This window comes from Vidua macroura, chromosome Z (assembly GCF_024509145.1).
Source record: "Vidua macroura isolate BioBank_ID:100142 chromosome Z, ASM2450914v1, whole genome shotgun sequence".
Taxonomy (NCBI): domain Eukaryota; kingdom Metazoa; phylum Chordata; class Aves; order Passeriformes; family Viduidae; genus Vidua; species Vidua macroura.
The window spans coordinates 37,243,883-37,257,271 of NC_071611.1; the positions used below are offsets into that span (position 1 = coordinate 37,243,883).

At 36.6% G+C, this 13,389-nt stretch overlaps 1 protein-coding gene across 1 annotated transcript in view; it reads left to right on the forward strand.

Annotated features, from left to right (window-relative positions):
• The window catches only part of TTC33 (tetratricopeptide repeat domain 33), a 45,991-nt gene that overhangs the window by 27,104 nt on the left and 5,498 nt on the right, over window positions 1-13,389 (forward strand). The window contains exon 4 of the mRNA XM_054002640.1: window positions 6,854-6,985. Within this exon, the coding sequence (XP_053858615.1) occupies window positions 6,854-6,985 (132 nt within the window). The remainder of the gene's footprint in view (window positions 1-6,853; window positions 6,986-13,389) is intronic.

Genomic DNA, 13,389 nt, shown 5'->3' on the forward strand with positions numbered 1-13,389 from the left:
CAGGCCCCACAGGTTCAGCAAACTACACTGTTTGAGGAAGAGAGGAAAAGAGAAAAAAAATTTGGTGAATTTATTATGTAACTTTTAGAAGTTTGCTATACTGTTTAGTTTTAAAATCTTTGATTCTTTTATTGTGTAAAAACACCAATCAAGACTCTAACATCCCTACTTCCCCAAAAAAGAAGCCAAAAATACCTAAACCACCACAAATCCCAAGAACTAATGCTGGTTCTTTCCCAACATGTAGTGGCTGCTTTTTCTAATGGATATTACCGCATTTGCTCCCCACAGTCATCTTGTCTGGTGAAATGAAGGAAGTCTGATTCTGCAAAAGAATTAGTACAGTAATCATGAGTTCATTTCAAGACAGTGAATACTGAAAGATGCTTTTATGTAGCTGCAGAAGGTTTAAATCTTACTAGGTTATGCATTTGGTTTGAGAGATATCTTATGGCTTAAAGGTTTTTCTTTAAATTGTTTTGGGAGAAGTGTGTTGTTGTCTTTCCATAAGTGTTAGTGTAAGAGAAAGATCTGTCTAGCCTAGTGGAATGGCTTGAAAAGAGTTGCACAAATGGCACAGGCATGTAGCAATATTATTCTTTTAATCCTTTTCCCAGGCTCCAGCAAGCTTTGGCTTGGATCTTCTCTGTGTTTAGGAATGTGTGAAAGATTTTTGTTCAACAAATTTATTTCAATGCTTTCTGTTCCCGTGTAAATTTCTAATATCTGCAGAACTATGTATTAAGGAATTTCAAATCCTGATTATGCATTTTTGGAAGACACATGGTAATACTGCTTTAATTAGTAGAAATCCAGATTGCTATAACGGGTGTTAACTTACATAGCAGTTCCTTTATAAGTTTAATTTTTAACTTCACTAGTAAAGAAGGTCTTCACATCTGCAAGGATGTGAAGATGGTATTGGTAAATTTTATTACACAGTTTAAAGATTTAACTCCGTTTTGAATAAAACAGCTGTTAAAATTTCAGTTTTGCTCGGTGGGACAAATTAGTGAACAGCTCCCTTGTAGCTGTTTTTTATTATAGTCTTATGTGAATGCAAGAATTTAAGATAGGTCCCCAAAAGCATTCTGTTTAATTGAAATGACACCAAAAGTAAGTATTTTCACAATGAAAATAGCAGGAGAACTCTGAAGTGTGTAAGCTTACCTGGATCCGAGCTATGATGCAGTGAATTATCCAAAGAGGTGCTTACTACAGTGTGCTTCAATCTTTGCTCCAGATAATAATACTAAGGTTGTTGTACTTGGCTCCCCAACACCTGTATTTCAGCAAAATGGCAAAGATGATTTAGAGGCACACAGCTTTTCTGCTGACCAAGAGGAACTGAGATACAGCTGTGTTACTCTAAGTCATCTTGTGAATTATCTGTTGTTGTCTAGTGATAGAAGTGGAGAATAATGAAAGCTGAAAAAACTGAAAACAAAAGCTGAAGGAGCCCAGGCCTCTCTTCTACTGTGCCTTTGCTTTCTTTCTGGAAAAAGAGAGCAGTTCTCAGCAGTTGCACCATTTCTTTTCGATTTCCCTTTCTTGTATTGCATAACACTTGTTACACTGTGAATAAGAACACAAGGAAAGCTTGTGTAGAAAATACACATTTATAAAATTATTTCTTGAATATTTTTAATAAAACATGTCATGTTTCAATTGGTAATGTCTCTTTCATACATGCAAATAATTATTGCAGATTTTTTTTGCAGTATGACTTATGCTTACTGGAAGCTGTTTAGTAGAATGTGTAATTTGATGCCTTTGTACTTCAAAAAGCTCTGATGTGAGTTGTAGAAATCCACTTTTGCCAAAATAGAAATACATAATTCATTCAAAAAATATTGTGGCCAGTATTTAAAAGATACTGTCTTAGAGCTGACTATGTTATTCCAGTCCAGCATACCAGCACAAATACTGCAGCTATTACAGTGTAGCTCAGTGAAAATGTTTTGGAAGAGCTGTACACCAGCTTCAGAAAGGCCTTGACCACTACTGGGTCTATAAAAATCCCCCTGTCTTGGTATATGTGTCACACACTAGAGGAGGAGGTTCATGTAAGGAGTGCCTTTGTGCAATATGCAAAGATTCTTTATGGTCTGTATTAATTTTCTATCAGTGAGAAAATGTCTCGTTGTGAAGTAAATCTGTTGGACAATTAACATTGGAGGATGAAGTGGGGTTTTTTTGCACAGGCTTGAGTATCTTGAGTATCCTTACATTTTTTAGGATAACCTTATGTTGGGTTACACAGCAGCTTCTCCATTCTTTAGTATTTCCTTTCTCAACAGCAAACATTTTCAATACTGCATTGTTTAATATGCAGCTCAGATAAATATGATAATGGCACTGTAGGAATCTGTAAATGTTTGTGGTAAGTTCTCAAAGATCTGTATTTTAACAGATGTAGGACAAATGTCTTTCAGTACTTCTGAAGAGCAGAAATAGTGTTTAAAGTTCCTAGTTGTTAAAGATACTTGAAATAAGTATATTTCCAGAAAATCACATGGGAACTCTGGAATTGCTCAATTGCTTCAAGAAACCATAGAATTTGATGAGATTTTTTTCCATTGCTCTCAGCTACTCTTTGATCCATTTAAAACCAGATTTTTATGGTTTTTGAGAGGTTAGGGGTGCACTTTTCTTTGCATGCAAGATCTGTCAGTATACATACCTGATAATTCATCACCAGCCTAAGCTGCTTCCCCATTGGAAGAACTATGACTGGAAAATAAATGTTTATGCCCGTTTATTTCTGCATTTTTGTTGAAAAGCAAAAATCTTTAAAAAAGACCCAACAACAGCCTAATATAAGTAGTATTGTAAGTATATTCAAAGGAATGTATAAAGACTGCCTATATTAATGCAGCCACTAAGACTCCTTGAAATGATCTGTAAGCTGAATTTCTTAAATATTGACTGGATGATTTTGTAACTGCTTTGAATTACAAAGATGGAGGAGCAGACTTTGACATGCTCTTTGATTTTTTATCTTAATGTTTGGTGACTGAATCATGTGGGACATTTTTGGATGAAGAGGGATACCAAAGGACTTGGTACATTGTGATGGTATACAACAAACCGTCTTGGGAGCCAGACTTGCTGCTTTTCAGTACTACTCCTGAGAATTCACCTGGTTCGTGTTGCTTACTTCATGACACTTGCACCTCAGATCTCAGATAACTATACAACTATGACAGATTTTTTAAAGTAGATGATACAGTTTTTTAATATATGTTTTTAGAAACAAGTAAATTCAAATGTAAACCAGCAGGTTCAGTTCCTTTTAGTAATTTTTCGGATGTTTTGTCATCAGCTGTATAACAATCTAGTTTCCTTCAATGCTGCATCCTCAATTTGCATTCATTGAACAGGACCAGGATTTCAGATATATGTCACTTCTTTGTTTTTATATATGAAACCCATAATCTTCAAATTATTCCACTTCCTCTCTTCTAAAGGCTATCTTAATGTTGAACTTGGTGAAGAAATAATACCAACTTCTACCCATCTCTCTTCCTGCTTAAGAAATTACAAGGTTTCTAAGACATGACCAGACTTAGAATACCAAGTTTAGATTATAATAAATCAGCTAGTAAGTGCTGATTATTTTAACTTTGTTTTTCTTAAATTGGGATGTATACAGAGAATAGTAAACAGTGAAAACATTAGTGTGAACTCCAGAAATCTAAATTGCAATAAAGCATTTCTGTGTGGTGCAATGGTAATTGCTTTAGAGTGCAGACAAATGTAAACTACTTATGGGTACAATGAATTTTACTCATCTGTGTTTTGGAATGGGTTACTGGATGGAAAAAGGAATTGGATCAGTTTCACTGGACTTGGAATGTATCTATATATAGTGATTCAGCCTCATTTAAAACCAGAATTTACTCAGATTCATAACACTTCCAAAATATTGTGGGCAGAACACGATGGGTCACTTTGCTGCCTGGATTACTAATACTTGGTCAGTCTCCTGATGAGAGTTGCTATGTTTAATTGGTTTTTTTGCCACTGAATTCTTCTAATTCTTCTAAGCTCTCTTGTATGACTTTTTCTAAACATCTGTTAAACTAAGTTATTATAGGACATGAATGTTTTGTTTTAAAGCATGTAATAAGGATAAATTTCTTTGGGTAAAGCAAGTCTTGAAAATCCATTTACTGAACATCTTTATAAGACATTTCCCTCCAGTCACTTTTGACACATACATATGTGTGTGTGTGTGTGTGTATGTGCAGTGAGAGTCTTGAGATGTTTTTTCTGCTTCATAAATTCTTTTCCTAGTTTTAAGAATGTTTTCTAATAGAGTATTATCACTATATATATATATATCTCACTATATATACACACATCACTTTATATGTACACTATATATATATTATGAGTCTGTGTTTGTGTGTATATATATATATATATGTGTATACACACATACTTGACATGGCTGCATGTTGAGCATGTGACAGGCACGCTGTGTGACAAGGGGGCCTACAGCACATCTGGTTCCTGTTTGGCTTTGTCTTGTCCATGTGTCTGTACCCCAGAAGGGCTGAGCACCACTTTTCAAATCTGTGCACAGGAAATCTTTGTGCTAGCAGTGTTTTTTATTCCTTCTTCAGTGTGTTTTTTTGGGTGTTGAATAGTTTCCAAGTAGCATACAGGGGTGTTTTATTAAAGTGATAATGGTATACAGGTAGACTAACCCAAGACAAGGCTGCACACACTCATGTCTGCCATTGTAGGTTCATCTTGATGAACCTCTTCACCTGAGAAAACAAGTGTAGTAAAATAGTGTGCATGAATAAGTGTATTCATTGTACTGACTGACAAGTGTAGCTGAGTCATTTTATTAATAACTAAAAGAACTACCTGTGTTGGATAAAAATGCATATACATTCAAATATGTGTTTGTTTGAATGTACTTTGAGAATCTAATGCCAAAGTTATTAGGAGCAAAGTAATTACTACATGATCTGGAAGAGCATTTTTAAAGCAGCTGTTTATGCTGGTGCACACAGTAGTCATACATAGATGAAAGTGGAATAACTGCCTTTATTAGTAAAGTAATAATTCAGTAAACAAACCAGTAAAATTCATTAAACACTACAAAAGATTTCTTAAGATTACACAGATGTTTTGTAATTAGTTTGCAGTAGAAAGTACTGGTAGGAAATACAGAGTACTTGGGATGCATAAAAATGTTCCTGTGAATGTATACTTGGATTTGTTTTCTCTTATAAGAGAGAAAAAATACATTAGGACACTGATATAGAAGATAGCTGATAGATACAGAATCCCTTCATCTTGGTAGGATGTACACCTTGGTAGGATGTAACAGTTTGATTCACTTCACACATCTGCTGCAGAAAAGAGAAAATGCCCATACAAATGTAATTCATCTGAAAGTTTTGGAATAATACAACTTTCTTCATAGACTTTGATACAAAATGCAGTCACTGAGAACTGTTGAGCAGGAAAAAGGGGGAAGATTATATACTGCTGTAGATTGTTTTTCTAAAGATTTTTTAGGTACTTCTGAATTCTAAGGTACAGTCCATTGAATGGAATTAAAATGAAGCCATAAGACTAGTCTTTAGAAAAACTTAGTCATACTAGAACAGCAGAAGTATCAATCCAAAGGGTTATTCAGAAGCCATGCTTATGATGTTTCTTGGTTTTTTTCAGTCCAGGGTTGCTTTCTGTAGTAAATCTTTGTGTTCCCCTTTCCCTCTTCCTCTTTTTTTTTAGTGTACTGCTCACCTCTATGCTGTGCATGTACTATTTTTTAGAGTAAATACTCAAGATCATCACATTTGAATTCTCCTCTACTCCACACTCATATTTAATATATCATAGAACAGTAAGGTTAAATAAATCTGTTTTGAACTTCAGCAATAGTCCTAACATTTTCTAATATTATTCATCATAGTTTGGTCAGTTGGGATGAAAGTGGTTGCCCACACATGAGTCTAACCCTTGTGGTTGATATTCTCATCATACTGCAGGAATGCAGTTGTCATTTATTTCTTACACTGGTATCTATCACCATAGCATGTGGGTATGTCTGAAATCATGATCTCAGAGTGATGCAGGTCTTCAGGTGATGTGCCAGTCTCATGGTGGTATTAGAAACATAAGGCAAGCTTTGATCCACATTGTGTATTGCTAATTGTGATTTATTGCCTTAGTTATGGAGATTCAATGCAAGGAGAATAATCCTGTGATAACTGCTGAGTAAGAGAGATTTCCACATTCAGAAACCACCTTTTTCCTTACGTAATGTAGATGACTTCATGTCTAAGTTAGGCTCTGCAGAATGCTTGTTCTCTAAATACAACGGTCATCATTAAGGTCTGTTTCCATGCTGAGTTACAGGGATTGTTTCTATAGTTATATCATGTGCACTGCACTGTTTCTGGTAGATTACAGCTCTCTATTAAAAGAATAAATACAGTTCAGGAATTCTTCAATAGTACTTGCACATTTATTAAGTTTAGCTCTCCATGTATTTGTCCTTCTGACTATTCTGTTATGCTTCTATAGGCTGTGGGGTTTGTTGACCAGGAGAGATACCTTCAGAAGCAGTTAATCTACTGCTAATAGCATTGCTTAAATAGTTTGGGTGAATTGTCCTCTAGCATGCCTGTTTCTCTCTGTGGGCATTGAAATGAGTCTGGATGACTATCTGAGGTCAGACAAGTAACTTTTAACTAAAAAAAGCTGGGTAAGATGAATCTTAGTTATTGAAACAGTGGTTGTTCCGTGGGTAATCCCAGAAGAGTTAAATTTATTTTCAGTTTTGCTTATTTTTCTTCCTCTTCTTTTTCTATTTCTGATGCAGGTCCTGATGTCTTTACATGAAATGTTCCCAGCAGTGCATGCAGCAGAAATGGCTGTCCAGAGAAACCCACGTTCCTGGGATGCCTGGCAGACTCTGGGACGTGCCCAGCTTGGATTAGGAGAAATAGCACTGGTATATACTATATATATGTATATCCTTATGGTAACTTGAACATAGACAAGGAAAAAGATCATTATTATTTATTTCCAGTGTTCCCTCTGCTTTATTGTGTTTCACAAATGCTTCCTGTGTGGTTTTGTTGCAGAAGACCAGTCTAGCTCAAAGACTTTTGTGTCATATACTATATTTATGTGGTGGCTTTATGCAATAGAACAATTATGCTGACATAACTGCACATACTACATTCTGTGTGTTGTACTGCTACAGTGCAGCTCACTATAGTTTAAAGATGAGGATAATGTGAAGTCCACGGATCAGCCAATAATTCAGGCTCAGTTTTTACACATGCCTGCTTATAAAATTCTAGTGTCTTGTTTTCCTTGTATCCTGCTTATGCAGCAAATAACGTGTGCTCATTCCTGCTTTCCTCTGGCTCCCTGACCTCAAATGGTGGCTGAGTTGCTTCTTTATTTAATAAAAGAGCAAAAAGCCAGGGATGCTCTGCAGTAGGTGAAGTGCATCTTTTTTTTCTGGGGTATAATAATTTTTTGCTAGTTTCTGTGAAAACTCAATGGGTGAACTTTCAAATTCAGACACACTCCCAGAGGTCCATTAGAAAAACATTGCATCATGACCTCTTAGATGAAAAAAGATACTGGTTGTATTTTGAATAGAAGTAGCTGTGTGTTGTTTTGATACAAATAATTTTGTTGGTAATTCAGAGTGGTTTTGCAAAGTTACAATGTTTGGTCTGAAAATTTTCAAGAATTGAAAAAATGATAGGTTTTTTTTTTATGGAGGTTAACAATTCATACATAACTGATCTTTAAAATGTAGTAAGAGGCAGCGTTAAAAACCCCAAACCAACCAAAACAAATGCAAACTATGTGAATCACCTAGAGTCACAGAATGGTTTGGCTTGGAGGGAACCTTAAAGATCATCTAATTCCAACCCCATCCAGCCTGGCCTTGAACATTCCCAGAGATGGGGCATCCACAGCTTCTCTGGGCAACCTGTTCCAGGTTCTCTTCACTTTCACAGTAAAGAATATCTTCCTAACACCTACATTTCCCCCATTTCATTTTATTCCCATAACTCCTTGTTTCTACAGTCCCTGATGAAGAGTCCCTCTCCAGCTTCCCTGTATTCCCCTTTCAGATATTGGCAGGTTGCCATGAGGTCTCCACACAACCTTCTTTTCTCCAGGCTGAACAGCCCCAACTTTCTCACCCCATCCTCACTGGGGAGGTGCTCCAGTCCTGTTACACAAAACCTAAGACAAAGGCTGTGTGTTACAGATGTGCAGTGTGCACCCTTTGTTGGTGCAGTACCATAATATGAAATACCTCATATAAATCCACGCATATCTGCATTTCAGCAGTGGTGACATTCCATGGCTTTTGTGGTGTAGGAGGTTAGGGTTGATGGTCTGGTCTGCCTGGATCTTTTCCTTTTAAGTGTATGAAACTGTCACTGTAAATTATGCCTGAGAATTTTAAATGCACTAGTCTCAGGAAAAATTAGAGTTTTATTTCCTACAAGCATCCTAAGTAACTGATACTGCCTATTCTGTAAAAAATGTTATAGTTGCTGTAATATCAGTTATAAATAGTAATATACCTGTACTAGTTACACCCAGCAGGTTGATTCATCAAATCCTGTGAAATTTTTCTACATAGACAAGTCATGAAGCACCAGTGGGACTGGGTATCTTGAGTGCTGGGGACCTAGTGTTTATATTATATTAATTTTGTCTTATTTTAGAGTAGCACTTCAGGTGCTCCCTTCAAATGCATTGTTGAGCTTAATCAGAAAGGGATCTAATTTATATATCTGAGACTATTCAGTGATGCAAAGCAAAGCATTTTAAGTAGGAACAATCAGATTTGCATCAAAGCACTTCATTCATCTGAAACACTGCTCTAGGTGCTCCTATAATTGTTAAATTGACCTTACTGTGGTGAAGAGGGAGGGAGAGAGAAGGGGTTATCAAAACTAGGTTGCTGTCTTAGTTTTTGATTGTCTCTTGAGTAGGGAGCCTGAGGTGTGGAAGCTCCTAGTGGTGTCCCCAGTGCTGTGGTACTGCGTGTTCATACTTCATTGCTTTCTGTCTGTAGGTTGAACTGCCTTCTGATAATTATGTTTTCACATACAGAGAAGTTGGGGAGGTCTTCTAAAATGCAAATAATGTTCACTATTTGTTTTTGAACCAAGTGGCTTTTAAGGAATCTTAAGAGGCTAAAACTGAAGGAGTTTTAAAATAAGCATTAGTTCATAGTTACTGAACTTGTGAAGTCTTCTAGACCAAGTGGTTTTCCCACTAGTCTTTCATTGCCATGATTTTCTGTTTTTTAACCTGTATCATATTTTTTACAAAGAAAAGTTAATAAAGCACAAATATCAAGGCATTTTTAGGGGGTTTTTTTTTGAGATTTAGGAATTCTTGTCCTTCTCAAGAACTGCTTCCTCTGCTTCTTTGTTTCATTTCTCCCCCACCAACATCTGTCTTCATTACCCATATCCTGCCAAATGGTCTGTTGTGAATACTTTTATTACTTCACAATGAATTATGCATTTTTTCTTAGGGAAAAATACCAATTTGCTGTATTTCAGTTTGAAGTTTCCCAGGTCTAAAATGCTGCTTCCAAACAACTCTAATGTATATTGTGAGCTGTGTAAAAATAAAAGAAAGATTTGCTTGGAATTAGTTTTTGTCAAACTTGTAACAAAAAGAATGAGCTAAATTAGGCCCTTTTTATTTAGCTTTTATGAAAGTTGTTTGCTGGTTTTTTTTTTCCTGAATTTAATAAATAGGATAATTCAACAGTTATACTTAAATGTGAGCAAGGAAAACTTTATTTCTGTAAAGGCAGAAATTCCTTAAATTCTACAAATCAATGTGCAGAGCACACCTGAGTAAACCTGCAATGTGAATGCAGTAACTGTAGAAATATTGCCAGGCTTGCAGTATTTCTCTTATTTCATTGCAAATACTTGGTTTTACAAATGAAATTTCCTATACTGCTGACAACATCTTAACTAGTTAACAATTTCACACTAATAGCTTCATTATAACAGTTCCTCCCTGGAAAGAGGGTGAGCCCCATGCTTTGATTAATCAAGGAAAAAAAAAAAAAAAGAAAACCAAACAAAAGCAATATTAAAAAGAAAAACAAAAACTAATAAAAAAAAATCAAGGACTGAATGAAAGCACTGAGTCTCCCACTATGGAGAAATTCATCAGCCCTGTGACATGGTCCTGGGCAGCCAGCTCATGTGACCCTGCTTGAGCAGGGGCTTGGCCCAGGTGACCTGAGAAGGTCCTGGCCACCCTCAGCCATCCTGTGGTTCTGTGACTTCAGCTTTACCCCATTCTGGGTCCCTGGCAAATCTGAAGTACTGAGGATCACAAAGTAGAGAGGGTAGATCTGTAAATATGCACCAGTTGTGCATGGGTTTTGTTTGATGTTTTGAAGGATGTGGTTTCCTGTATTCCTGCTAAGCAGTTAGTGCTTTAGCAGTCTTTTAAGTGTGGCACAACATTTTGTCAAAAGAATCATGCCTTGACAATATGAATCCTCAGATCGGCCCTTTCATCTCTCTTGAAAGAAATAGTTTTGGGTCTTTTTGCAGGAGTTTTGTACTCCCGGAGAGAGAAATGCCTGTGTTTTATTGGAATGCAGCTAATTAACATAACTAATCTGAATTTGAGATAATTTTTCAACATGTTACAAATGTTAGCATTTAGAAACATAGAGTATTTTGGTAATAAATCGGAAATTGGTAGTTGGCCTTCCACTGAAAAGTCAAAGTATTTAGAAAATGCTAAGTTAATAGAGAAAGTACCATTCTTTTTCATTTAAAGTGGGTTTCTGTTATTTTCATCAGCTTTAAACAGTCCTACTGAGTTATTGAAGTAATAGTCAGTTATATCAGCTTCCCCAGGAAGGTTTATATTAATCCTCTCCATCTACTGTAGAGTAAACCTTTTTTCTTTTTTAACCACTGTTGGAAATCATAAATATATTTTGTGATAGTGATTGTTAATGCACAGAAAGATCTTCTAGTCAGAGGTGATTTTTATTTTCCATCAAGAAAGCTGAAGGGCATACAAGTCTCCAAAAGTTTAAATGCCCTTTTCAGCTACATTTCTGCCAGGGTACTCTGTTTTTGTAAGTGATTGTGGCTGATTTAGCTGGTGCCTACCTTTGTCAGATGCTCAGGACTTTTGAGGAGTGCATTTCTTAACATTGAGACCTTGTAATTGAAAGCTTTAGCTAAATCAGATGCATAGGATAAGACAAACAGGAATGTTGAACAAGGTTTATTTAGCTATTGTTTTAAAATTCCTGTAATAATTTTGGCGGTATAATTCAGTAATAAAGAAGTAAATATGTTTTTGGATTTTCTGGATTTGCAAGGTGAAAGTACTGATAACACTTAAGCTTTATTTTCATAGGCTAACTATGTCAATTTTTAGAATGGGATTGATTTTTGTGGTTGTTGTTTCCTTGGTCTTCCTGGATCATATCCTTGTGTCTGGTAGAGCACAGTGTAAGAGGTCTGTGTGGTAGAGGCAGCCTGAAGCAGTGATTCAGCAGAACATGCAGCAGCCTTGCAGGGGTGTGCACCTAGGGGGAAGGGCAGAAGGGCAGTAAATGTGAGGAAAGAGGACTGTGAGGAAATGAGTTGGTGCAAAATGACATCTGTGAAATCTGTTACCGAAGCAAAAGAAAGTACAGGAGAGGGATAAGGAGGATACAAACTTCTTCAAAAAGAGAAAAAGTGTGTGAGTGGGGATATCTCACTCACATCTACCAGATGGAAATAAAGACTCTTATGCATTTGTAATTTAACCAAATCCCAATAAGCATAAGGCAAAAATAGTCTTTCACATCTGGAAAATTACTATATTTCAAGTACTTTCTCCAGAACATGAGATCTCCAGAACCTTTGAACAAAATGGTTTTGGAAGTGTAAGAAATGCAAAATATTGTATTCACCTCATTTTGTAAGACACTAGAATTACTTATGATGAAATTTTCAGAGAGTTTTTTTTTTTTTAATTGAAAAGCAGAAATAATCTGAACAGAAAATTACACAGAAAAGTTCAAGATGACAGTTTAAAGTAAAAAAAAAAAAAAATTTAAAAATCTGCCATTCAGATTAACCATATAAACTATTAAACTACAGTGAAAATACCTGAAAGGATGGGACTTTTTTTCTTGTTTGAAGGAGAGAAATGCAATGAAGAGTCTTTAAATATACTAAAATGTCTTATTTCTCTATTTTTTACATTACTGTGATAAATGCTTCTGTAAAAATGAGTTATTTATGTTCATGGTAAGTAGTACAAAAATAAGACTAAAATTCCAGTAATACATTGTCATAGAATCATAGAAGGCTTTGGTTTGGAAGGAACCTGTAACGGACCTCTAGTCCAACCCCTTGCAATCAGCCAGGACATCTTCAGCTCTTGCTCTTGCTCAGAGCCCTGTCCAGCCTGGCCTTAAAAGTTTCCAGGGATGGTTCATTAGCCATCTCTCTAGACAACCTGTTACAGCATCTCAGTAAATCACTGTAAACAGCATCTTCTTTACATCTAACCTGAACCTACCCTTTTTCAGTTTAAAGTCATTACCCCCTTTTCTATCACTGCATGTCCTTGTAAAAGTCCTTCTCCAGCTCTTTTGTGGGCCCTTACAGGTACTAGGGGGCTGTTGTAAGGTGTCACTGAACCCTTCTCTCTCTAGGCTCCATAGCCCCAATGCTCCCAAAGTGTCCTCACAGGAGTTGTGCTCCAGGCCTCTGATCCTATTTGCTGCCATCCTCTGGGCTCACCCTAGCAGGTCCCTGTCCCTCTGTGCTGGGAGCCCAGAGCTGGATGCAGTGCTGCAGTGCTCAGCAGAGCAGAGCAGAGGGGCAGAATCCCCTCTCTGCCCTGCTGCCCATGGGGCTCTGGACACAGCCCAGGACATGTTTGGCTCTCTGGGCTGTGAGTGCAATGGCCAGGGCATGTACAGCTTTTCATTCATCAGCACCCCCAAGGACTATGCTGAGTGCTGTAAAAACACACAAACAAAAAAATTTCCATATTAAAGATCATTTAACACAGGAAAAGATAACTTACTTTACCAGTAGACATCCTTTGAAACAGGTCAGAAAGTGTCTGCCTGGTGTAATATAAAGGTCTACCACATACTTTGGTAACAGATACAACCTCTTAAAATCCTGGCTTTTTGAGGGGTGCTGTATAGTTACTAAGTCCATGTGTTACAGAAATTTCTAAAAAAAGTGTAGTCTGATCAGAATTGCCCTTCACACTTGAAGGCTATGCAGACCAGCAGAGGAGACTCTACTCATGGGACAAATGGAAGATTGTTTGCTACAGAATACTATTTAGTGAGACAAAATG